General features: G+C 46.6%; 1 protein-coding gene across 1 annotated transcript in view; it reads right to left on the reverse strand.

Moving 5' to 3' along the window:
* The window catches only part of LOC110528438 (protein bassoon), a 172,285-nt gene that overhangs the window by 8,360 nt on the left and 136,331 nt on the right, over positions 1-27,594 (reverse strand). Inside the window, exons 4-8 of the mRNA XM_021610503.3 lie at positions 19,905-20,699; positions 10,648-17,091; positions 6,723-8,832; positions 5,182-6,332; positions 3,489-3,603 (exon numbers count right to left, since the gene is read on the reverse strand). Coding sequence (XP_021466178.3) covers positions 3,489-3,603; positions 5,182-6,332; positions 6,723-8,832; positions 10,648-17,091; positions 19,905-20,699 — 10,615 coding nt within the window. The remainder of the gene's footprint in view (positions 1-3,488; positions 3,604-5,181; positions 6,333-6,722; positions 8,833-10,647; positions 17,092-19,904; positions 20,700-27,594) is intronic.

Consider the following 27,594-nt stretch of genomic DNA (forward strand, 5'->3'; position numbering starts at 1 on the left):
TTCCCTGTTTAGGTAGTTTGTCATGTCTGTTTGGGTAGCATGTCATTCTCTGTTTGGGTAACATGTCATTCTCTGTTTGGGTAGCATGTCATTCTCTGTTTTGGTAGAATGTCATGTCTGTTTAGGTAGCATGTCATTCTCTGTTTTGGTAGTATGTCATGTCTGTTTGGGTAGCATGTCATTCTCTGTTTGGGTAGCATGCCATTCTCTGTTTGGGTAGCATGTCATTCTCTGTTTGGGTAGCATGTAATTTCTGTTTGGGTAGCATGTCATTCTCTGTTTGGGTAGCATGTCATTTCTGTTTTGGTAGAATGTCATGTCTGTTTGGGTAGCATGTCATTCTCTGTTTTGGTAGTATGTCATGTCTGTTTGGGTAGCATGTCATTCTCTGTTTGGGTAGCATGCCATTCTCTGTTTGGGTAGCATGTCATTCTCTGTTTGGGTAGCATGTCATTCTTTGTTTGGGTAGCATGTCATTCTCTGTTTGGGTAGCATGTTGTTCTCTGTTTGGGTAGCATGTCATTCTCTGTTTGGGTAGCATGTCATTCTCTGTTTGGGTAGCATGTCATTCTCTGTTTTGGTAGTAGGTCATGTCGGTTTGGTAGCATGTCATTCTCTGTTTTGGTAGTATGTCATGTCTATTTGGGTAGCATGTCATTCCCTGTTTAGGTAGTATGTCATGTCTGTTTGGGTAGCATGTCATTCTCTGTTTGGGTAGCATGTCATTCTCTGTTTGGGTAGCATGTCATTCTCTGTTTTGGTAGAATGTCATGTCTGTTTAGGTAGCATGTCATTCTCTGTTTTGGTAGTATGTCATGTCTGTTTGGGTAGCATGCCATTCTCTGTTTGGGTAGCATGTCATTCTCTGTTTGGGTAGCATGTAATTTCTGTTTGGGTAGCATGTCATTCTCTGTTTGGGTAGCATGTCATTTCTGTTTGGGGTAGAATGTCATTCTCTGTTTTGGTAGTATGTCATGTCGGTTTGGTAGCATGTCATTCTCTGTTTTGGTAGTATGTCATGTCTGTTTGGGTAGCATGTCATTCTCTGTTTGGGTAGCATGTCATTCTCTGTTTGGGTAGCATGTCATTCTCTGTTTGGGTAGCATGTAATTTCTGTTTGGGTAGCATGTCATTCTCTGTTTAGGTAGCATGTCATTTTCTGTTTGGGTAGCATGTCATTCTCTGTTTGGGTAGTATGTCATGTTTGTTTGGGTAGCATGTCATTCTCTGTTTTGGTAGTATGTCATGTCTGTTTGGGTAGGGGTAGCATGTCATTCTCTGTTTTGGTAGTATGTCATGTCTGTTTGGGTAGCATGTCATTCTCTGTTTTGGTAGTATGTCATTCTCTGTTTAGGTAGCATGTCATTTTCTGTTTGTGTAGCATGTCATTCTCTGTTTGGGTAGCATGTCATTCTCTGTTTGGGTAGCATGTCATTCTCTGTTTTGGTAGTAGGTCATGTCGGTTTGGTAGCATGTCATTCTCTGTTTGGGTAGCATGTCATTCTCTGTTTTGGTAGTATGTCATGTCTATTTGGGTAGCATGTCATTCTCTGTTTAGGTAGCATGTCATTTTCTGTTTGTGTAGCATGTCATTCTCTGTTTGGGTAGCATGTCATTCTCTGTTTGGGTAGCATGTCATTCTCTGTTTTGGTAGTATGTCATGTCTATTTGGGTAGCATGTCATTCTCTGTTTAGGTAGTATGTCATGTCTGTTTGGGTAGCATGTCATTCTCTGTTTGGGTAGCATGTCATTCTCTGTTTTGGTAGAATGTCATGTCTGTTTAGGTAGCATGTCATTCTCTGTTTTGGTAGTATGTCATGTCTGTTTGGGTAGCATGTCATTCTCTGTTTGGGTAGCATGCCATTCTCTGTTTGGGTAGCATGTCATTCTCTGTTTGGGTAGCATGTCATTTCTGTTTGGGTAGCATGTCATTTCTGTTTGGGTAGAATGTCATTCTCTGTTTTGGTAGTATATCATGTCGGTTTGGTAGCATGTCATTCTCTGTTTAGGTAGCATGTCATTTTCTGTTTGGGTAGCATGTCATTCTCTGTTTTAGTAGTATGTCATTCTTTGTTTGGGTAGCATGTCATTCTCTGTTTGGGTAGCATGTTGTTCTCTATTTGGGTAGCATGTCATTCTCTGTTTGGGTAGCATGTCATTCTCTGTTTGGGTAGTATGTCATGTTTGTTTGGGTAGCATGTCATTCTCTGTTTTGGTAGTATGTCATGTCTGTTTGGGTAGGGGTAGCATGTCATTCTCTGTTTTGGTAGTATGTCATGTCTGTTTGGGTAGCATGTCATTCTCTGTTTTGGTAGTATGTCATTCTCTGTTTAGGTAGCATGTCATTTTCTGTTTGGGTAGCATGTCATTTCTGTTTGGGTAGCATGTCATTCTCTGTTTTGGTAGTAGTTCATGTCGGTTTGGTAGCATGTCATTCTCTGTTTGGGTAGCATGCCATTCTCTGTTTGGGTAGCATGTCATTCTCTGTTTGGGTAGCATGTCATTCTCTGTTTGGGTAGCATGTCATTTCTGTTTGGGTAGCATGTCATTCTCTGTTTTGGTAGTATGTCATGTCAGTTTGGTAGCATGTCATTCTCTGTTTAGGTAGCATGTCATTTTCTGTTTGGGTAGCATGTCATTCTCTGTTTTAGTAGTATGTCATTCTTTGTTTGGGTAGCATGTCATTCTCTGTTTGGGTAGCATGTTGTTCTCTGTTTGGGTAGCATGTCATTCTCTGTTTGGGTAGCATGTCATTCTCTGTTTTGGTAGAAGGTCATGTCGGTTTGGTAGCATGTCATTCTCTGTTTGGGTAGCATGTCATTCTCTGTTTTGGTAGTATGTCATGTCTGTTTCGGTAGCATGTCATTCTCTGTTTTGGTAGTATGTCATGTCTGTTTGGGTAGCATGTCATTCTCTGTTTTAGTAGTATGTCATTCTTTGTTTGGGTAGCATTTCATTCTCTGTTTGGGTAGCATTTCATTCTCTGTTTGGGTAGTATGTCATGTTTGTTTGGGTAGCATGTCATTCTCTGTTTTGGTAGTATGTCATGTCTGTTTTGGTAGCATGCCATTCTCTGTTTAGGTAGTATGTCATGTCTGTTTGGGTAGTATGTCATGTCTGTTTTGGTAGTATGTCATTCTCTGTTTGGGTAGCATGTCATTCTCTGTTTGGGTAGCATGTGATTCTCTGTTTTGGTAGTATGTCATGTTTGTTTGGGTAGCATGTCATTCTCTGTTTTGGTAGTATGTCATGTCTGTTTGGGTAGCATGTCATTCTCTGTTTGGGTAGTATGTCATGTCTGTTTTGGTAGCATGCCATACTCTGTTTAGGTAGTATGTCATGTCTGTTTGGGTAGTATGTCATGTCTGTTTTGGTAGTATGTCATGTCTGTTTGGGTAGCATGTCATTCTCTGTTTGGGTTTGAGAGAGTCTAAAGACAGTAATGTATTAATGCAGTGTTAGATTGCGAGGGAGGTGTCAGTCTCACCGATGCCTGTGAGGGGTGGTGTAGCTGTCTTGGGTGGCTGTGCTGCTGCTGCCCCCCCAATCGTTGCTGCAGGTTTCATCCCCCCAATAGCTGCTGCAGGTGTGGCAGAAGTCACCTTTTGCAGAACAGAAAGAGTGGGTAACAAAATTGTTACGGTCCAGCTGTTCACCAATATCATGACGTTGGCCTGGGGGGTAGGTTTATGACAGTCATAAATACCTCTTCCCCCCTGTTTCCTCTCTCTACCCTACTGAGGTTACATTTGCAAAACCTTTGGTTGGTTAACATAGAGATTCTGGGAACATCAGAAGGTGGGGGGGGGGGGGGGGATTAACTTTATTTTGCTAATCCGACCAATGGAACATATGCGGTGGTACTAAATTAATATGATGTCAGTTCGGTTGTCATCTGAGACATTCTCATCAATGATAAGATGACAAACTCTACAGTGGAAAGTCTACACATCAGAGTTATCGGATTCACATGGAATTGTTGTTCAATTTAAATGTTTGAATATGAAATTATTCGTGATGAGATGAAATGTGATTTTAGCTTCTAAAATGTGAGATTTGAGTTTTCATAAGATTGAGCAGAGCCCTATCAGTGGCCCGCCCCTGTGAAGGGACATGGGCTATATAACTTTTCAAACACGCCCTCCTCTCCCTTCCTATATAAGCCCTTGACGACAATATAACCTCCTGTTCCGAGGATGTAGGACGACGGTCCTATGTCAGAATGGTTCAGATCATAACTATAGAACGAAGCCAACATCAGCGTGAGCTTTGGTTGCGAATGGTATGAACTTTGAACTCTTATTCATTACAGAAGTGATACCTCCTAGCCGTTGAGTTAGCAACAGCAGATGCAACGAGGGTTAGGAAGGAACAGACAGAGTATCCCGTCTATCACCCAACGACTTTACTCAAACGTATCCAATTGACAACCAGAGACATTCTTCAAAGGACTCGGTTTGGCAACACGGCCTTCCATCTACCACCAACCTACCGAAGCGCAGCTCAGAGTAAATATTTATTGCATTTTCCTTTTCCAAATGGGCAGTAATTTAGAATGCATCAGATACTGTATTTACGATAGCACAGCTTCTCCCTGTGTCCCTCAGTCTTCCCGCTCTTTCACTCAAACCCAGCCCTTTTCCTTTGTGTAACAAGCTGTCATATCTGTTCCGCCCGCTAGGGACGTTTTCCTTTATGACGAAATTTGTAATCAAGTTATGATTTAATAATGTGTATGTGTAATTCTGTGTGATTAGTTAGGTATTTAGTAAATAAATAATTCAACCCAATTTTGTATTGCTGATTCAAATTGTTAGCCAGGGTTTGTGCAGATAACCAAGAATTTACAACTTTAATATTGACTGCTATTGATGTAAAATATTACTAGGTCTTTAAGAGTTTATTCGGAAGATAACAGCTCTATAAATATTATTTTGTGGTGCCCGACTCTCTAGTTAATTACATTTACATGATTAGCTCAATCAGGTAATATTAATTACGGCGAAATTATTTTATAGAATAGCATGTCATATCACTTAATCCGGCATAACCAAAGACACGACACCAAGAAGTGACAAATAAGAGGGGAAAATTACATGGGCCCAGTAATTTCATGAGTATTGCCAGGATACACAATTCAACTTATCTTGAAATACCAAACCCATCTCAGGTGTACTCACGGCTGTGGTTGTTGGCTGGCCTGCGGTAGGTCCGGCTGGCTGCCGGCCTTGTGCCGGAGTCTGGCCAGGTTTAGCCTGCTGTTGTGCCGGCCCTGGTCCTGCTATGGGTCCTGAGCCTGCAGTGACTGGAGTGGCCTGAGGGCCCCCGGCTATGGTCTGGGAAGGCTGGCTCTGCTGTGGAGGCTGCTGCTGCTGGGTACGTTGCTGCTGCTGGGCCGGTTGGCCCCCGTCTGGCCCCTGGGTTCCAGGCTGTCTGCCTGACAGGGGCTGTTGCTGCTGCCCGCCTGGACCCCCCTGGGGCTGTTGCTGCTGCCTGCCTGGACCCCCCTGGGGCTGTTGCTGCTGCCCGCCTGGACCCCCCTGGAGCTGTTGCTGCTGCCCGCCTGGACTCCCCTGAGGCTGTTGCTGCTGCCCGCCTGGACCCCCCTGGGGCTGTTGCTGCTGCCCGCCTGGACCACCCTGGGGCTGTTGGTGCTGCCCGCCTGGACCACCCTGGGGCTGTTGGTGCTGCCCGCCTGGACCCCCCTGGGGCTGTTGGTGCTGCCCGCCTGGACCACCCTGGGTCTGTTGCCCCAGACCCTGCTTGGCCCCTGCAGAAGGAACCCCTTCCTGTCTCCTGGAGGACGAGCCTAGCGGCTTCTGACCCCTGCCACTGGTGCCCTCGCGGTGGTGGCCGGAGGCCGGGTCACGAGAGGAGTAGTCTCCAGAGTCCCGGTAGCCATCCCGGGAGGAGCGTGGTTCCGAGCCTCCCCTCTTCTGGGTGGAGGAGGATCCACGGCCCTCAGAGCGGGTGGATTGGTCTTTGGGGTGTGTTCTGGAGGAGCGGCTGGACGTCCGAGGCTCCTCGCCGGAGTGGCGGGAAGAGGAGTGCCTCCCCGAGCTGCCGCCGCTGCTGCCTTGGTGACCACGGTGGTCGCGGGATGATGAGGTGGACGTGGGGTGGCGAGGTTGGTTGTTGTACTCGTTCTGAGGCCACAGGTCCTGTTCTTCGGGAGGCTCATCATAGTCATGGTAGGTGTGCTTCACGTTGGCGCCGGTCTGTTGTCTACCAGTGGAGATGTGCCCTGCGCTCCCATGGTGTCTGGAGCGGTTGGAGCGAGCCTCTCTTGGCTTCTCAAACCAGTCCGTCTCCTCCTGACCCAGATGATAGGCTTTTTGAACAACAAAGATTATCATCAGTCAGTTTACTTTTGCTTTATGATGTGTAGAGAGGAAAAGGAGAGAGAGACATACAGTCTGAACTGAAGCCACGCAGACGAAAGACAAAAAGACGGGCCCAAAGTCTCAAAAACATGGAAAGTCTTTCAGAGTCAAACAAAAAACAGCAAACAACAAAATCACAAAAAAGAAAAATGTTTCAGCAGGCAAAATGAAAAAAAGAAAAACAGGCATATGCGGTTTCATGCATTGGGCACAACATTCACAGTCACAAAACAGAAGAAGCCATCATGCTACTCTGAAGAATCTTGGCATGCAGACTCTTTCCAGCAGACAGAAAGACAGAGGAAGTCAGGCAGTTAGTGGCATTCAGCACCAGTTACCTTCACTGTCCGACACAGCAGCGTGCTGATCGTCTACGAGATATGGGTCATCTGGCTTGTACACGTGGCTCCTGGGCAGGTCCTTCATGTGGTGGTCCTGGACATCCGGCAGGGAGTGGCTGGAGCCATACTGGTTCCTCACGTCATGGGGGTCCACTGGTACCCCTGTGCCACCTCGTCCGACCCCCACAGGCTTCCCCACGGGGCTGAGGGGGCTCTCCTCCTCTGAGTTATGGGTGCGCAGTCCGGGCCGTCCGCCACCGCCTCTCTGAGACCGCTCCATGGCTTCCCTCTCGTAGGACTTGCTCCTGGAGGAGTCCCTGGAGCAGATCTTGTCCATGCCATAACCAGTAGACCGGGACCTCCCCGAGCCGTACATCCGGTCCTCCTCTTCCAGGGCTTCCCGGCTTCCCGGGTGGCCACCATAGTACTTCCGCTGGTCGTAGCCGCTCTTCTTCACCCCGGACCGAGACACCACAGTGCAGCTGCCGCCGGTGGAGGTGGTCATGGTGTAAGAGGCCAGGTCGGACTCCACGTCCCGTGCCTCCTCGATGGGGGAGAACTTGGAGATCTTCTGCTCCATACCCTGCTTTCTGTGCTTGCTGCGCTTACCGGAGGAGACAACTGCGGGAGCCAGGTTCTTGGATGGGTGTTTCTGGGTCCCCGGGCGTGTTGTGCTGGGGTGTTTATTATAGTCGTCATAGTAATAAGAAGATCCCCCACCACCTATAGTGGTGCTGGTCCGGGGGTCCACAGAGCCTTGCTGGTGGTAGCCTGTGGTGCCTGCAGACATGTACGGGTCCACAGGCTCATTGCCATACCCAGTTTGGTGCACAGGGCCATTCTCACCATAGCGTCCTGCAACAGGATGTCCCAGAACGTCAACAGACGAGCCTGTGTTCTCTTTGGTCAGCTCGCTGATGTCGTCGATCATGACATAGTTCCTGGGGATGTTCTGCTCAAGGTTTGCGGTGTAGAGGCCGTCTGCAGCGTAGGACGACGTGGGGCTATCCACACCGTGTGTCAGGACTGGCTCCGGGGGGCGGTACTGCCCATAGGCATTGGGCATGGTGTTGGAGGCATAGACTGAGCCAAATCCGGTGTCTGGAGCTGATGTGGCCACCGACACAGCAGGGTTACTGATCACCTCGTAGTTGGTGGGCAACTTCTGTTCCAGGTCAGCCAAGGAGGTCTGATGAGGCCTCTGGTGGACCGTGAGGATCTCAGCCTGCGGCAGGAAGGACATGCCCTGGCCAGAATATGTTCTCTGGCCTGGGTAGGGGTGGTTCTGGCCCGGGATAGAGGGGGTGGGAGGCTGGAAACCCTGGTGGCCATGCTGCTGCATGCCCAGGTCTGTCGGGTAGGAAGTCTGGCCGTAGCCCCCATGGGCTGGGAAGCTTGGCTGAGTCTGGTAGCCTGGGCCTTGGGGTGGGTGGGGCTGGAAGGTGCCTGGCTGGGGCTGGGAGGCTATAGGGTATTGAGGGGGCTGGAAACCGATCTGTTGGTAAGCAGCGGTTGGCTGCTGTGTGGGCGTGGGCTGGCTCTGTGGGTACTGATAGGCCATGTAGGAGGAGGTGGGCGGGTACTGGGAGGCTGGGCCGAGGTCGTTGGGGAACTGGCTCAGCGGCGCCGTGCTGGGCCTCGTCAGCAGACCATTACCGTCGAACGTTCCCGTGGCCGCCACCATCCTCAGGTTATTGAGCTCGGTGTCTGACATGTAGTCGCGGGCGTCGCCCATGCAGCGCATGTAGGCCAGCTCCCTCCTCTCCCTCTCCTTCACCAGGGTCTCCTTGCGCTGATGGATGCCTAGTTCCAGGTACCGCAGCTTGGCGTCAATCTCCTTCTCCTCGTCCTCTAGCTCCTGCTGCTGCTTGCGGAGCTTGGTGGACTCTTGCTCCACGGCCTTCAGCTCGCTCAGCAGGCCGGCCTTGGTGACCCCCTGGGCAGGCCTGGGCAGCACCCTCTGGGGCTGCATCCCCGGGGAGCTGCTGTACATGTGGGACATGGCTGGGGTGACGATGGGGAGAGAGCTCTCCTCTGGAGGTGGGCTGGGTAGGGTCCTCTTCACCTTTCTCATCAGAGAGTTCTGCTGCTGCTGCAGGGTGGCCATCTGGAGAGAGAGGCAGAGAAACACCATCAGGATAACACTCACATAACATTGAACAGAATGCCTGCATGGAAATCAGACTAACTGCACTAAAGAAGATTCTAGTCCAGTCCCCTATTCTTCTCATTACACATTGATTCCCCTATTCTAATCAATATACCTTGATTCCCCTATTCTAATCAATATACCTTGATTCCCCTATTCTAATCATTACACCTTGATTCCCATATTCTAATCATTATACCTTGATACTTTGTCATTTCTATAGCTTAATTCAGAAAATTGCAATGTTATAGACTAATTTAGCATCAATGTAGCCCTTTCCTGCAATAAAATGACCTAGTGGCCTCATGCGTGGAATGTTATCAATATTTGTCATAATTTCATAATTAATAAACATTATTTAAAAAAACAGTTTTTGTTATATTTCAGTCTGCTGTGATGTATATAAAGTGTAATTTTGGGATGTAAACTCAAAATTGAATACATTTCTCTATTCTGACATGGTACAGATGTCTTCTTTAATTGAAGCCTATTGCCATGTGTGAGGTGTATACTTTAGTTTCAGTAGATTTGTTTATGACTACCAAGAAAACTCTGTGACCCTGATTTAGCTCACAGCAGTAAAATTAAGGTAAAATGTATAAATTATATGTTTAGATTTGTGTGGGTCCATTCAACAATACTTTCGTCATAAATAATATGTTTGTTATTAAAATGTACTCTGCAAAAGATGAGTGCTACAATCAGGAAGAATGATGTCTAAGTGAGAGAGAATGGGCAACTTGGGAGCAATTCTCAGCATAAATAATTCACATGAATCATTTTTAGAGCATTAGAAGATTCTAATCATAACATAGTCATACACGTTATCATAAAAAAAATAAAAAAACGTCCTTCATCCTGATCACTTATCTAGAAAACGTATGCCAACAACAAACTAAGAGTAATGATAAACATTCAAACATGGCTAGATTTCTTCTTTCTACTTACAGTTTAGGAGTTGTGTAGACCCATAGTGAATGTATTAAGTATCCGTGAGAATGTCATTTTATAAAAATGTTGATGGATGGCCAGCACAAATAAAACAAGAAATATATGTAAAAATCCTCTTATGATTCCTATGTGTGCCTGTTCATCGGGCAACCCTCACACTGAGTACATCTGACTTTACTTTGAACAGCTGCTAACATGCCGGAAGACAGCAGGGCTGTACCAGGATGCCTCCACATTATGTCTCCCCCTGGCATTTCTAAGGGCTTTGCCATATATAGCAGGGAAAGAATAAAGGAGAAAGAAAGGAAGGGGGTGTGTTTACGCGTGTGTGTATGTGTGTGTGCGTGTACGTGTGCGTGTGTGTGTGTGTGTGTGTGAGAGAGAGAGAAGTGACGAAGAGAAAAAGCAGACTGAAAAGGCAAAGGAGAAAAAAGAAAGGGATATCAAAGAAAGCTATGGAGTGAGAAAAAGAGAGGATGGTATAATGGAGTAGAGGGAAAGCTTGCCTAGTGCCTAGCATGGACAGCTGCTCTCCTGAGAACATTCTGTCTCGTCCTTCGATGCCAAACCCTGTGTGATGCATCTGTGATCTCACACAAGACTAACTAGTCTATTCAGTATCAAACTCTCTTCAGTACGTACTTTCTCTGCTCTCTACTGTATATAGCATAGTCATGAAAAAATTTCTCCTGTCTTGTTCTTTCCTTAATAACTTACACTAACTATTTATTTTCATATCAGGTCACATTATGATTTACTCTTTGTTAATGTTAAAGTTATTGAAGTGAAAGAGAAACAGTAAAAATGTAACTTATTACATACCTGACTGTTGGAGATGGCCTGCTGATGGTAAGGGGAGAACCTGTTCTTGGCAGGGTCTTCTGAGGTGGGGCTGAGGGGTTTGGGGTCCGACATGGAGCGCTGCACACTCTTGATAGGTCTGGGGAGGCTCTGGTGACGCTGAGGAGACTCTGCAGTGAAAGCTTTCTGCTGGGGCGTGACGTGCGCCTTGTTGAGCTTCTCCTGGGAGGCGAAGGTGGTTTCCAGCATCCGATGGGGCGACAGCGGGGACACAGGGGAGTACAGCACCTGGGGAGACTTGGGAGGCTGGCGAGACGGGGACTCGTTCTGCTGCTGGCTTTGGTAGATGATTTCCAGAGGGTCGGGTTTCCTCCTTTCAAACTTAGCCACCCCTTGGGGAGGAGGTGGGGTGGAGCCCACCATCTGCATAGAGGTGGAATATGGGCTGATGGTGGTGGGGACGCTGAGCTGAGGGGCCACCACCCCCTGAGACTGGGCCTCCGGTTCTGTCTGACAGGCCAAGCTCTCACCCGTATGGGTTCTCTCTGGGGCAGAGATGTAGTGAAGCAGCTCCACCTTATTTGTCTCAGCCGCAGTGATGTGGATTGCAGGTGAGATCCTGCCCAACTGGTCGGCCTCAGTCTGGCATGAGGAGTCGTTGGTGGTCTGAATGGCTATGCTGGAGGAGGACACTTTGGCGGTTCCATCGGATTTGACCTCGCCGCTAGAGTCTGAATGTTTGGATAAGCGTGATCTCCTGCGCCTAACCGGTTGCTCCCAAGCTGCCTGATCCTCGTCGTCTGTCTGGACGCTGCAGTCGGCGATCCGCCTGGTTCTCCTGCCCCTGCGGTTCATGTACCTGTCCTCACCCTCTTCATCGTCCGTCTGCACGCAGCTATCTGCAATCCTCCTCACCAGCTCCTCCTCCGATCCATCCCTAAGACGAGGCATAGAGTTTTGCTTCTTCATGATCCTGGACCCCAACTGATTCTCACTGTTTTTCAAGGACATCTCAGAGGCAGAGCTTGGTATGGGCCTTGGGGTCACCATTGCTTGGACCACCTGCCCTTCCATGTGGGGTTGCCAGAACTGTACACTTTGGCCGTCCTGTTGAATCACCCTACCACTCTGGTCACAGATGATGAAACCTTGAGGAGTTCCTCCTCCTCCTCCTCCTCCGACTACTACCCCTTGTATGGCACCTTGAGGGGTTATTCCTCCGACTACTACCCCTTGTATGGCACCTTGAGTGGAAGTGGCTGCAGCAGATGCTGCCGCAGATGCAGCGGCTGCTGCGGCCGCAGCTGATGCCTCCACCACTGCAGTCTTCTGCCTCTTCTGCTCCTCCAACTGCTGCTGGAGCTGCTGCTGTAGCGACTGGATCTGGTCCAGTTGCATCCTCTGCTGGGATAGCTGTTCCCTCTGCATGACCAGCTGGGTCTCCCTCTCTGATTGTTGCTGATGCATAACATGCTGTTTGATGGTCTGCAGCTCCTGAATCTCGCGCTGCACCAGCATTTGTTCTTTCTCCCTGTGCCTCTGGAGCTCCATGCGGTCTCGCTCTAGTTCCTCATGCAGGCGCATCTGCCGAAGTTTCTCCAGCTCCACACGCTCTCGCTCCATCTGCAGCATCTGCTCCTGTTGCTGTCTCAAACGCTCCTCTATCCTTTCCAGCTCTGGGTCGACCGAAGTGGTGATGGTGGTGCTGGCTGCTGCAGTAGAAGCAATCTGGCGAATGGTCTGCAGATGGGGCTGCACTAGAGCCTGTGAAGCAGGCTGAGTTATAGGCTGGGACTGGGTTTGAGTCAGAAATGAAGCTTGAGTTTGAGTTGCTATTTGTTGTTGCATTTGAGATTGCATTTGTTGCTGTATTTGGGACTGTATTTGTTGCTGTATTTGGGACTGTATTTGTTGCTGCATTTGGACTTGCATTTGAGTTTGAGTATGGGGGTGTGTCGTAACATTCTGCGCTTGGATTTGAGTTTGGGGGGTCTGTTGGTTTGCAGGGACTACTGCAGACTGAATTGGCATTGCAGTAGTTTGTCCACCCATATGAGAAATTGGCTGGGCCAGTGGTAAGGTTGCAGCCGTGTGCACAGAGACGGCTGCAGAAGGCTTCCCAAGGTAGACAGGAGCTTCTTGGGTGGAGGTGCTCGTGGCAGGTACACTTCCAGGAACACCAGCCGTTGTAGGGAACTGGTTGGGAGGAGGGTAACCGTAATGTCCCTGTGTGGACAGAGGCATCTTTGGGGTCATATGAGGCAACCTGGTGAGGCTCGCCAGTGGTACAGCGGTCACGCCTGCAGGGTAAGGTCGGTATATTCCTTGTGGCATAGGTTGCAGAACAGAGGAGGGCTGGGTGGTTATTGGCAAAGTAGAGGCTATTGGGGTGTTGATGGTGGAATATGTCATACCGTCAGCTCCTCTCATTGCAGATGGATATAAAGCCCGTATGCTTGCTTGTCTGGCATTGATCAGATTGGTTAGGGCTTGGCCGTGTGCTGTGGGCCTCCCATCAGGGCCATAGAGTAGGTTGGCTCGGATTGATGCTAAGCTTTGCTGTAGGTTGAGCCTGGCTGCAGGCCCTGCTCCAATTCCAGAACCATACTGCATCATCTCAGGGTTGCTGTACCGTTGACCGAACTGGTCCATAGAGTTCAGAGCTGCACACATTCGGCTGATCTCCCTGGCAGTGGTGGCACTATACTGTGCCAGGTTGGCGTCCGGGAAACCTGCCTGACCATAGCCATAGTCTTGGTTGATGTTGGACATGGAGCCATACCTTCGCAGAGGCAAGGGAGGACCTGCAACATCTCCTTGATGACTTAAGTCTGTGTAGGATCCGTATTGTGCACCCATGCCAAGATATCCTCCTTCGTAGGCCTGATTCATGGTGCTCAGATCCACTGCCAGGTCCCCAGGGTCAGTCCTCTGATAGTACTGAATACCTGTATTAGACAGGTTGGTGTCAGACATGGATGGTTGAAGCCTGCCTCCAAGGGGTATAGGGTATAGAGGGACTCCCTGCATCGGTTTACGCTCCTCTGGTGCTCCTTGCATGCTTGCTGCCTGGTAGCCATTATTACCAGGTGGTGGTTGTTGTTGTTGTTGTTGCTGTTGTTGTGGCTGTTGTTGTTGTTTCTGCTGGCCTACACTGTAGTGTGGGGCAGGGGGTGGAAGAGTGACTTGGGAAGATTCAGTGGTAGAATTTTTCTGAGTTAAGTTACCTGCACAGCTACCAGCAAAGGGTAGCTTGTAAACAACGTCACAACAAGCCACTTGGTTCTCTGGTTTCTGTATCTGTCCACCAGTGAGATCCAGGACCTGGGGAGGAGGAGGGTCTTTGACCAGCTGAGTCACAGTGGTCATCTGAGACGCATTGCTATCTTCCAGTTGGACCATCATGACATGGGGCTTTCCCGTAGACAGGTTCATAACTGTGGGCTTGTTCTTCAACTCCAAGGCAAGCCCACTCTGACCATAGTCATGATGATTGTTAGAGGGAGGTAGAACTATAGACGCTGGCTGGGGAGGCATGGGAGATACTCTAGGAATCACACTGACCACAGGCTGGGCACTTCCACTGCTCGTCTGGCTAACCACCAGGTCTTTCTTCAGCAACAGTGGCTGGACCTGGTTCGCTAGGTTATAGCGAGCAAAGGAAGACTGCTGGTGCTGCTGGAGCTGCTGCTCGAGGAGCTGTTGTTGCTGTAGGAGCTTCTGCTGCTGCATCTGGAGCTGCTGCTGCTGGATGCCCAGATCCTCCAGACACGCATCAATCTTAGGAATGGACGGGTCAGTAATGGGTGGCTTAGTTTGTGTAAGACACATTGCTGACCCAACGCCTTGCCCCAGATCCATACGGTTCAGCAGGGGATCTCCGTAAATCACTGGATGCCCCTTCGGCTGAGATATAAACATGGAGGCTGCCACGGTGACGCTGACTGTTGTTGGAGTGGACGCCGAAACGTGCGGCTGCTCTTGTGCATTCAGGTTCACGGCAGCATTCAGTGGCTGCACCGATTTGTGATGGTTGTGGGGTTGTTCAGCATCGAGGGAATACCTTCTTGTATCAGTTGCCAGAGATGTTAGATCCATGCCTTGGTCTGTCATGATGATTGGGGCGGCCTTCATTGGTGCTCTCAGGTCCACTACTGATGCAGGTCTAGTCAGACGCATTTGCATTTGGCCCTGCTCTACGACCCTAGAGGTACCTGGGACATTGGAAATCCTACATAGGGAGATATTTTCCATTGATATTGACCCACGACTGTATGTGGTAGCTGTGGTTGTCATTGTCATGCTTATATCAATATTAACCCTCTCTGCATTTTGGGGCCTCTGTAAACCATGTTGAGGGGATTGTTGCGATAGATGCATTTGTGGGGAAGTTGGAGAGCTTGTTGAAGGAATATATTGCTGATACATGGGTTGACGGATAGCCTGTGTTGGCGAGGACAGGGGAGAAGTGGAGGAGTTTACAGTCAGAGGCCTGGCAGGACTGGTGGTGGTCTTAGAGCCCAGCGTTATCCCCATTACTGGTGAGTCGGAGGAGGACTCTTGTCTTGCAAGGCATGGCGATGCTGTTCTTCGAGGCATCTGGGCTCCATGTTGTTGCGGTGGTACTGGGGAGGTTGCACCACCAGCGCCAGGCTGAGAATCTTGTGGGGACACCCCAGGCCCTGTAGGTCGTAGGGACAGGGAATGAGTGGGACTCTGTGAGGGAGAGGGGGAAGGGGAAACAGGAGGACTGGGGCCTTTGAAATAGGAGAAGAGGGAGGATGCGATGGAGGGTGCTCCAGAGTCAGGAGGAGGCGCCCCCTGTGCTGGTCCCTGAGGACCTGGTCTTCCAGCCACTGGGGGGATAACACCCCCTATTTTGGCAGTCTGCGTCCTCATCCGGTCTTGGGTTTCTTTCGATAGATGCTGTGTCACACTGATTCCTGGTGGGACCCCTTTTCCAGCCCCACATGGGTCGTTTGGGGAGAAGGAAACAGGTGCAGAGATTTGTGTGGGGCTGGAGCCAGGGGTTAGAGGTGCTCCAGTGCCTAGATGTTGTTTGCTGCTAGGCTGAGGTGCTCCAGCCGGTTGCCTTTGCGGACTTCCTTGTTGTTGGCCTGGCCTTCCTGGCTGTCTCTGCTGCAGCATCTCTGCTTTCCTCATCATTTCTTCATACACCTCCTCTGCACTTTTCAGTGTCTTGTCCAACGGTGAAGTGGCAGTATGTTTTTCAGTGGGGGAGTAGAGAGACATGAAGGTGGGTAGGTTGTGGTGGCTTCCTGACTTGTAGAGCTTGGAGCTCATCATTTCAAAGCTCTCTGCCTCTGAGTCCATGGAAGGGGAATACTCTGAGCAGGAGGATCTGTGGAGCTCCTCCATCTCCGCTGCCTGTCTCAACTCCTCTGTCGGGGAGGCATCCTCGATGGGCGAGAGGTTGCTGGGGGGAGTCTTGGATCTCTCTCTACGTCTCTGGGCCCTTAGCTCCTCTTTGTCCCTCTTGGTTTTCCTGGCTGTACTGCGGATCCTCTGCAGGTCCAGATCTCTCATCTTCTCCTGCTCTCTCAGAAGCTCCTCTTCTTCTCTCAGCTCATCTTCCTCGGATGAGTCCTCGATGGTGGGCAGGAGTGGGCCGTGGGAGCGGTGGCGAGCCTTCCTCTGCTGCTTGGCTTCCTCCAGTCTCTGCCTGCGGCTGGGGCTGCTGTCACTGTCATCCTCCATGGAGGACAAGGAGGTAGGGGACGTGCCAGATGTGTAACTGGGAGTTGTGGCAGGAAGGGTGGATGAATACTCCCCCCTCGACCGCTCCTCTGGTGATCCAGTCAGACTCTCCATCTCCAGCTCTGGCTCTCTGAGGTCATGCTCTGAGTTGTTCAGCTCAATGGTCTTAAACCGCCGCAGGCCTCCTTGGGAAGCCATCATACCTTCATCTTCTTCGTCATCTACCCCCTTGGTGTCCTCCTCAAAACTACTGGAATGGTGGGTGAGGCTGCGTCGTTTCTCCTTCCCCAAATCCTTTTTGTTTTTTGTTTTCTGGTAGCCGTACCCTTCCTCCTCCTCCATCTCGTCCTCGTCAGCGCTCATTTCTATGATCTTCCTCCTCATGAACTCCTCATCTGTCATTTCTTTATGGGACTTCTTCTGCCTGGGCGGTAAGGGGGACAGACCACTCTCGCTGCTGTCCTCCACATAGTCGTGGCGCAGCTTGGAGCTGAGATCGTCCGACACCTCCCCGTCAGAGTTGTTCTCCCCGCCCTGGTCTGTAGCGGTCTTGGACCTGGACTCCAGCAGTGGCCGCATGGAGCTCTCTAGCTTAGTGATCTCAGAGGGGCTGGAGAGGCTACGTTCACTCAGCTTTAACCCCGGATCCTCACGGATATGGCCTGTGATCTCGCCCACGGAGCCGGAGATCCCATCTGAGGAGTATCCCGTGTCACTGAGGCTCTGCGTGCTGGACTTGTTGGAATCCTAAAGGAAAGAGAGAAACAAGAGAGACAAGTCAGAGGCCAGTATTAGCATCAGTCCTGTTGCCCCCTGACTGAAATAATTCTGTAGCAAAAAGTCTATTACAGGCAACAGTGCACCCTTTCTTTCCTATCGTTTCACCTACTCATCGGCAGAGTTACTTTTATTTCACAGATGATAGGGGTTGGAATAAAAGCACTGGAGTTTATACAGGCTGTATTACTATTCTGGCAAGACATGAGAATAATTACATTGAAAATAATTCAGTCATCAAAGCACAGGCAAATACAGTTGAAGTTGGACATTTACATACACTTAGGTTGCAGTCATTAAAACTTGTTTTTCAACAACTCCATAAATTTCCTGTAAACAAACTATAGTTTTGGTAAGTTGGTTAGGACATCTACTTTGTGCATGACACAAGTAATTTTTCCAACAATTTTTTACAGACTATTTATTATTTCACTGTATCACAATTCCAGTGGGTCAGAAGTTTACATACACTAAGTTGACTGGGCCTTTAAAGAGCTTGGAAAATTCCAGAAAATAATGTCATGGTTTTAGAAGTTTCTGATAGGCTAATTGACATCATTTGAGTCAATTGGAGGTGTACCTGTGGATGTATTTCAAGGCCTACCTTCAAACTCAATGCCTTTTTGCTTGACATCATGGGAAAATCAAAAGAAATCAGCCAAGAACTCATAAAAAAATTGTAGACCTCCACAAGTCTGGTTCATCCTTGCGAGCAATTCACAAACACCTGAAGGTACCACATTCATCTGTACAAACAATAGTACGCAAGTACAAACACCATGGGACCACACAGCGGTCATACCGCTCAGGAAGGAGACGCATTCTGTCTCCTATAGATGAACAAACTTTGGTGCGAAAAGTGCAAATCAATCCCAGAACAACAGCAAAAGACTTTGTGAAGATGCTGTAGGAAACAGGTACAAAAGTATCTATATCCACAGTAAAACGAGTCCTATATCGACATAACCTGAAAGGCCGCTCATTAAGGAAGAAGCCACTGCTCCAAAACCACCATAAAAAATCCAGACTACAGTTTGCAACTGCACATTTTTGGAGAAATGTCCTCTGGTCAGATTAAACAAAAATAGAACTGTTTGGCCATAATGACCATCGTAATGTTTGGAGGAAAAGGGGGAGGCTTGGAAGCTGAAGAACACCATCCCAACCGTGAAGCACGGAGTGGCAGCATCATGTTGTGGGGGTGCTTTGCTGCTGAAGGGACTGGTGCACGTCACAAAATAGATGGCATCATGAGGCAGGAAAATTATGTGGACATATTTAAGCAACATCTCAAAACATCAGTCAGGAAGTCAATGCTTGGTCACAAATGGGTCTTCCAAATGGACAATGACCCCAAGCATACTTCCAAAGTTGTGGCAAAATGGCTTAAGGACAACAAAGTCAAGGTATTAGAGTGGCCATCACAAAGCCCTGACCTCAATCCTATAGAAGATTTGTGGGCAGAACTGAAAAAGAGTGTGTGAGCAAGGAGGTCTACAAACCTGACTCAGTTACACCAGCTCTGTCAGGAGGAATGGGCCAAATTCACCCAACTTATTGTGGGAAGCTTGTGGAAAGCTACCTGAAACGTTTGACCCAAGTTAAATAATTTAAAGGCAATGCTACTAAATACTAATTGAGTGTATGTAAACTTCTGACCAAATAGTAGAGTGATTTTTTCCCCCCAGCTTTTATTTATTTCATCACAGTGGAATGTGATGAAATAAATAAAAGCTGAAAAAAAAAAAATCGCTCTACTATTATTCTGACATTTCACATTCTTAAAATAAAGTGGTGATCCTAACTGACCTAAGACAGGTAATTTTTACTACGATTAAATGTCAGGAATTGCGAAAAACTGAGTTTCAATGTATTTGGCTTAGGTGTATGTAAACTTCTGACTTCAACTATATATAACAGAAAATGTAATTAACGTTATTAAAGCTCATGCAACTATAACACATAATGTAATGAACGTTATTAAAGCACAGGCAACAATTAGACAATGAAATGCACACAAATATGACTATAAAAAGGTTAAGATAAAAAGTGACAAAAACAACTAAACGAAAAACAACAAGAAAACGGCAAGAAAAACCATGATATTTTGGTTACATGCTCGTATAATTAAATGTGCAATGAAATCTCTGCCATTGTTGAAGAATGATGAATGATGGTAAAAAATAAACAAGCTGATCAAAATATAATGATTTGGTTAAAAAAAACTGCATTGCATGTTAGCTAATAACACTGATTAGTCCTGATTACAATATCAGAAAAGGATGACTATAATTTTTATTTTATTTGACCTTTATTTAACTAGGCAAGTCAGTTAAGAACAAATTCTTATTTTCAATGACGGCCTAGGAACAGTGGGTTAACTGCCTGTTCAGGGGCAGAACGACAGATTTGTACCTTGTCAGCTCGGGGATATGAACTTGCAACCTTTCGGTTACTAGTCCAACGCTCTAACCACTAGGCGGATAATACAGGTAATGCAGATCATACAGGCTTAACATTATGATTGAACTAATAAAAACATGAAGAAAAGATACCAAAGGTGATGCATGGTAAACGGCTGATGCTTGGGGATAGAGATGACAAGGAGAAGGGGGATGAGAATGATATAATGATATGCTATAATGATCATAGTGATGATGACGGTGACAACAACGATGACGAGTATGACGATTACTAAAATGAGGTAAATTAAATTCCGGTGGTAAATCAAGAAGAATTACGGTGGTGAAGATGCTGAAGTTGAAAAGTTGCAGGGAGCTCACGTCATGGTGTTTTGACTTCTGTGAATCTTCAACGAGTTTCTTCTTTTCATCATGTGATGTGGTGATGGCTTCAGGTGCTCCCTTCTTGGGTGAGGCTTTGGCTTCATTTTCCTTATGAGCTTTGGGGACGACTTTAGCTTTATCCTGGCCCTGCTGCTGTTTACCGGCCTGCTTGTTGGGTTTAGGTTGAGTTGGTGCACTCTTAGTAGGAGAGGGTGCACCCTTGGTAGGGGTGGATGCAAATTTAACAGGGGAGGGCTGGGCAGAACCCTTGCTCTGGGCAGTGAGTCCTGTCTGTTTGGCAGAGGAGGGTGTGCCCTTAGCAGGGGTGTATGCTGTTTTAGCAGAGGACAGTGCACCCTTGGCTGGGGAGGGCTGGGCAGTACCCTTGCTCTGGGCAGTGGGTCCTATCTGTTTGGCAGGGGAGGGTGTGCCCTTAGCAGGGGTGGATGCTGTTTTAGTGGGGGAGGGTGCACCCTTGGCAGGGGAGTGCGCACTCTTACCTGGGAAGGGTTGTACCTTGGCAGGGGAGGGTTGGGCAGGCCCCTTGCTCTGTTTGGCAGGGGAGAAAGGAGGGCCACTTACTTGGGCACCCAGTGGTTTTTGTTGCTGTTGAGGATCAGTGGGCCATAGCCCTGCCTGCTGATTGGGCCCTTTCTGCTGAGGCTGTTGTTGATTGGCTGGGGCTGAGTGCCGTGGGGATCCCATTGGCTGAGGAACAGGAAGTGGAGCATCTCCCAGGGCCCCAGACAAAGCTCTCTGGGTCTGGCAGTTCAGGCAGAGCCATTCTTTATTCTGAAACACAGATAGAACAAAAAGAGGCCTTTAGAAAACTGCAAGGTACAGGATTGTATCAAAACAAACATTGTCGGTTGACTGCAAACTGAAGATTATTCTATAATGATCATTCAAAAAGGGACAATAACAATGTCAGTCAAAGAACATTTACAATCAAGAAACAATTAATAAAACATAAAGTCAGGAAGGAACATTCAACAAACAGCCCCACACATACCACAGTGACACATAATGTGGTAGAAGTGGGATGGTGGGAGCTGAGAAGAGGTGCCTTACTTGTCTGCTTGAGTAACATTAAGATAAGACAGGACAGGAATAGTACTACCGTTGTCTGCACTACTGCGGTCTGAACTACCTGCTGTCTGCACTACCGCTGCGCTCACAGCAGCACTTAAAAATTAAGCATGTCCTCTTAACTGAAATAATATAAAAACACAACTCTCCAATAAATCAGCTGTCTCGTAGAAGGTTTAAGCCGCTAATTTACACCAACGCCACGTCCCAAATAGCACCCTATTCCCTATACAGTGCACTCTATAGGAAATACAGTGGCATTTCGGACACCACTACTTTTCTTTCATCTGGAACAGTCATTCGGATTCCCATGTAAAATAGACTTTAGAGTGACCCATAATATATATATATCACCCATAATATTTTTGGAGGATAGGAATACTCAACATTTTTGAAAAATATATTTTTCTCTCATGGCTAACTACCAGAAAGTTTTAAAAGATAGGCTGAGTGGGAGAGAAGCTTATATTCATGAGCTTGCCTTGACTGACAGCTCTTTGTCAAGCAACTTGAATGCAGCGAGCAGTGTTGCAGTAAAATCATCTCAAGCTAATTTGGTGATACACAAAGCAATGATGTCCATTTTTTAAAATACATTTCCCGTTTAGCATGTCTCTTGTGATGCGGGTCACAGCAGCAGTGATGGATGTGTTGACAGGAGAACTGCGTCAGAGTTTTGGATGACCCTTCACCCTATTTTGTTCCATGCTGGCTGAAGACCTAGCTAGCCAGTAATTAGTTAACACCAGACACAGATGAAGACCTAGCTAGTCAGTAATTAGTTAACACCAGACACAGATGAAGACCTAGCTAGCCAGTAATTAGTTAACACCAGACACAGATGAAGACCTAGCTTGCCAGTAATTAGTTAACACCAGACACAGATGAAGACCTAGCTAGCCAGTAATTAGTTAACACCAGACACAGATGAAGACCTAGCTAGTCAGTAATTAGTTAACACCAGACACAGATGAAGACCTAGCTTGCCAGTAATTAGTTAACACCAGACACAGATGAAGACCTAGCTAGCCAGTAATTAGTTAACACCAGACACAGATGAAGACCTAGCTAGCCAGTAATTAGTTAACACCAGACACAGATGAAGACCTAGCTAGCCAGTAATTAGTTAACACCAGACACAGATGAAGACCTAGCTAGCCAGTAATTAGTTAACACCAGACACAGATGAAGACCTAGCTAGCCAGTAATTAGTTAACACCAGACACAGATGAAGACCTAGCTAGTCAGTAATTCGTTAACACCAGACACAGATGAAGACCTAGCTAGCCAGTAATTAGTTAACACCAGACACAGATGAAGACCTAGCTAGCCAGTAATTAGTTAACACTAGACACAGATGAAAAGGGAAACATAAGTATCTTTGCCAAAGATGAATAGTGTAAACTATTATATTTGCAAATTTTGGCACCAGTAGAGTAGCTACACAAAATATACAAATGTATGTGGAAATTAGTGGATTCAGCTACTTCAGCCACACCCTTTGCTGTATAAAATCAAGCACACAGCAATGAAATTTCCAGAGACAAACATTGGCAGTAGAATGGCCTGACTGAAGAGTTCAGTGACTTTCAACGTGGCACCGTCATAGGATGCCACCTTTCCAACAAGTCAGTTCGTCACATTTCTGCCCTGCTAGAGCTGCCCGGGTCAACTGTAAGTGCTATTATTGTGAAGAGGAAATGTCTAGGAGCAACAACAGCTCAGCCGTGAAGTGGTATGCCACACCATCTCACAGAACGGGACTTCTGAGTGCTGAAGCATGTAGCGCGTAAAAATTGTCTGTCCTCAGTTGCAACACTCACTACCGAGTTCCAAACTGCCTCTGGAAGCAACGTCAGCACAATAACTATTTGTTGGGAGCTTCATGAAATGGATTGGCCAAGCAGTCGCACACAAGCCGTAGAGCAGTGGAAACGCGTTCTCTGGAGTGATGAATCACGCTTCACCATCTGGCAGTCCGATGGACGAATCTGGGTTTGGCGGATGCCAGGAAAACGCTACCTGCCCCAATGCATGATGCCAACTGTAAATTTAGTGGAGGAGGAATAATGGTTTGGGCTGTGACCCTTAGTTCCAGTAAAGGGAAATCTTAACGCTAAATCATATAATGACATTCTAGATGATTTTGTGCTTCCAAATTTGTGGTAACAGTTTGGGGAAGGCCCTTTCCTGTTTCAGCATGACTATCCCCCTGTCTACAAAGCAAGGTCCATACAGAAATGTTTTTTTGACATCAGTGTGGAATAACTTGAATGGCCTGCACAGAGCCCTGACCTCAACCCCATTGAACACCTTTGGGATGTATTAGAACGCAGACTGCAAGCCAGGCCTAATTGCCCAACATTAGTGCCAGACCTAACAAATGCTCTTGTGGGTGAATGGACACAAGTACCAGCAAGCGATGTTCCAACATCTAGTGGAGAGCCTTCACAGAAGAGTGGAGGTTGTTATAGCAGCAAAGGGGGGACAAACTCCATATTAATGCCCATGATTTTGGAATGAGATGTTCGACGAGCAGGTGTCAACATACACTACATGACCAAAAGTATCTAGTTATATAAACCATGCCCCACTGCAAACATGCCTTCTCTGATGTTTGTAAGAAGGTGGTACTTATTAAAATTAGAGTTAGGGTGATGTCACCCGATACCATTAATAATCTCACCTCATTGATCCAAGTGTTTGAAAAGGGGTGAGGGACCAGTACCTTTTGATCAACATTTCTCAATGTAGAAGCAAGTGTCATTTTTCATAGTTAGATCTGGTTTCATCCAAATATCCTCCAATTTCATGAAAACATGATTTTGGCTGTTCGTGTTCAGGATCTGAACTAGGGTTGAATATTTTCCTGGTATTTTACAAATGTTCCATCTCGAGAATAAATCCCTTTTCTCTCGGGTAACCCGGTATTTCCCGCCAAAACCAAAACCTGTAGTGTCGTTCAAAGGCATCATAAAGCATATAAATATGTCTGGATTTGATTAGAGCTTTGATCAGCATGAAAATTCCAACCTGATGCTACCTGAACCTGATGAGCCCTACATTGACATTTAATGAGCCCAAGCCAGAATGATTGACGTTATCCGATAGGCCTACATATATGATATGCTGCACATTACCCACAACAGAAAAACATAAAAGCCCGTAGATGTAGCTAGCTATATGCTCTCTTGGGTAAATAAACTAGCTCCATCCAGTAGGCTAATCTTGTTGCGTGTGAACTGTATTACTGTACTGTGGTAATGTGGTATTAACGTCATTACCTATACACGCCACCAGGGGGTGTATGACTTGAGTACCGAGGGGCATTCTCTTATTATTTCACCTTTATTTAACCAGGTAGTCCAGTTGAGAACAAGTTCTCATTTACAACTGCGACCTGGCCAAGATAAAGCAAAGCAGTTCGACACATACAACAACACAGAGTTACACATGGAATAAACAAACGTACGGTCAATAACGCAATAGAAAAGTATATATACAGTATGTGCAAATGAAGTAAGATTAGGGAGGTAAGGAAATAGGCCAAAGTGGCGAAATAATTACAATTTAGCAATTAAACACTGGTGTCATTGCTAGAGTATTGAAATGCACTCAAATACACACGTTGAGTGCAGCTGCGACTGCCTGCCTGTTACACCATGCTCAAGGGTTAGTAGTAAAGTAATCGGTGTATAAAGAGCTGCTCCCTCACGCCTTTCAAAGCATTAATAGTTCCATGGGAAGGCACCTAGGGAGTGCTTAGGCAAGAGGCATGCGGGTATACATAACCCGTTGTATTTACTATCTATACACTCTAGGCAAGACCTGGGCGGACCACCCCCCTATATTTTGGTTGACGCACCAGGTGGTCCTAAGGTAGGTAGGAGAGGGGGCTTTGACATTTTACTTTCTTTGCTTTGGTTCCGTCCAGACCCTTTTCCCCAACATTACCGTGTGACGGAATAAATTCCCTGTGAACGGTACCCATCTCTTCCTTTGTCATCCTTACTCGCATCTACAGTCCCATACCTCTTTCATTCCACGGGGAGTGGAGTTATAGCAGGGTGTTGCGTTCCCTCTTCCTAGCGGCGTACGTAACGTTGATAACAGGAAATCCGATAGGCTAAAACACAGGCAGTGACTAGGCAAAGGTGTCGTTTATGAGGCAGGCAAAACGATCATACACGAGAGGCTTAGATCACAAGGGGGAAACCCGCGCTCCGAATAGACGTGTCACAAAACAAGCAATACTTCGCAAAGAACTGAACTAGTGTGTGATAATGACATACAGGTGTGTGAACAGGTCATTGTTCACACAATGTTGTGTTTGAGAGCGTGAGCTGCATTCAGGAAATCTATCTACGTGTTTGAGAGTGAGTTGGAAGCAGACGTTACAAGCACAGGTGATTGCGTATTGCGCAAGAGACAGGCTATACATTAGATGCTTATTATGCATAACCCATCAATTAGCTAAATATAAGGCTAATACTGCATTAAATGTATGCCTATATACTTTACGTATCAATCTAGAAGAGTTGATGGAGTGCTCGCGCGTGTACTGATTCAAAGCAACAATATTCGAGTGCTAGGCAGTAGTGTAAAGTAGCTATTTCGGGTATTTGTACTTTTAATATTTGACTACTTTTACTTCACTACTGTACATTCCTTAAGAAAATATTGTATTTTTTACTCCATACATGTGACACCCAAAAGTAGGCTACTTGTTACATTTTGAAATTAGCAGGATAGGAAAATAGTCATTCACGCACTTATCAACCGAACATCCCTGGTCATCCTTACGGCCTCTGATCTGGCAGACTCACTAAACACAAATGCTTTGTTTGTAAATTATGTCTGAGTGTTGACGTGTGCTCCTGGCTTTCAGTAAATAAAAACATTTAAATGGTGCCATCTGGTTTGCTTAATATAAGGAATTTGAAATTATTTATTTTTACAGTTGATTAAGTATATTTTAAACCAAATACTAGACTTTTACTGGGTGACGTTGTCATTTTCTATTATAGTGTCTTTACTTTTACTCAAGTATGGCAGTTGGGCACTTTTCCAACACTGGTGATAGGACGTTTTAATACTCTGCAGCTGCAATAAAATAATACATATCTTTACAATTAAAAAAACAAGTTGATCCCCGAAACCCAGATGGAGACGGGCAAATTAGACGCGCATTCGGTCTTTATATTACGTTAGCATAGGCTATGCTGCATAAAATGTAGGCCTACCTGTCACAAGAAAAAAAAGTTACCATGATGAGAAGTCTACATGCATTGTGAACTGCGCTCAATACTGAGATGGGGTGTCTGTCCCCACCCTGAGTGTGGATTCATCATGCAGAGGCCGTAGGGCAACCATATTTAGACATCGTATATCATTTTACAGTTACATTTCACGCCATGCTGTTCAAATACATTTATTATAATTTACAGGTTTCTCGCAATTATTTATCCTGGAAAAGGGGAGTGGTTTTGGGTGGGAAATCCTAGTAAATCTTGGTAACAGGTTCCCTCCTTTCAACACTAATCTGAATTTCTTCCGAGTGTGATAATTTGCCTCAGATTAAAACCGACAGGCAAGGTAGCCTAGTGGTTAGAGCATTGGACTACTAACTGGAAGGTTGCAAGTTCAAACCCCCCAGCTGACAAGGTACAAATCTAGAGCGTTGGACTAGTAACTGGAAGGTTGCAAGTTCAAACCCCCCAGCTGACAAGGTCTGTCGTTCTGCCCCTGAACAGGCAGTTCAGGCCTGTTCCTAGGCCGTCATTGAAAATTAGAATTTGTTTTTAACTGACTTGCCTAGTTAAATAAAGGTAACATACGCTCAACAAAAATGTTCCTTCCTACATTTTGAACCAAATATCTATGACCTTTAAAGTCGGATTAGGTATTTCAAGCATGGCAGTAGCTGCAGTGTGGCCCTTGACAGGATAGGTCAGAGCTGGCTAAAGGACACAGTCAAACCCCTGTAGTTGTACATTTCAAAAGGCTGTCTAAATCAAGTCTTTCATCTGTATGAGAAGGCTTAATCACCAGACATTGTTAAGCGCTTTGAAGCACATGAGATGACGCCACTGTATGAATACAAATCAGTACTATTGTTAATAGTGGTGAGACACAGAGACCCAACTGCAAGTAGTTCCACAGTCAACTGTTCAGATGTAATCCTTCATGGAGCAGATGACACTCATCAACAGAGTTACACACAGACTGTCACCCCTCACATTCAATCAACAAAAGGTACATACAAAATGAAACCCTATCCCTATATAATGTACTACTTTTGACAGGATTCTTATAGGCCCTGGTCAAAAGTAGTTCACTATAGACAATTTCGGATGTAACCCGAGAGTTAGACACAGGCACTCATCCCTCACATTCATACTTCCCACCACAGATTATGTCAACACTCGTTCTGAGAAAAAGGGTGTAAACCTATCGAAGACAATATTAGCAGAAACACATTCCATTTCAGATCAATGGAGCTGATCAATGAGACGGATCTGAAGTTTCCATATTAGGACAGCCTCAGTCTTAGCAGTTGTTTTATTCTCCGACCAATGGAAAATAAAAATGCTTCTAT

This window comes from Oncorhynchus mykiss, chromosome 7, assembly GCF_057628025.1.
Source record: "Oncorhynchus mykiss isolate SJ-2025 chromosome 7, ASM5762802v1, whole genome shotgun sequence".
NCBI lineage: Eukaryota > Metazoa > Chordata > Actinopteri > Salmoniformes > Salmonidae > Oncorhynchus > Oncorhynchus mykiss.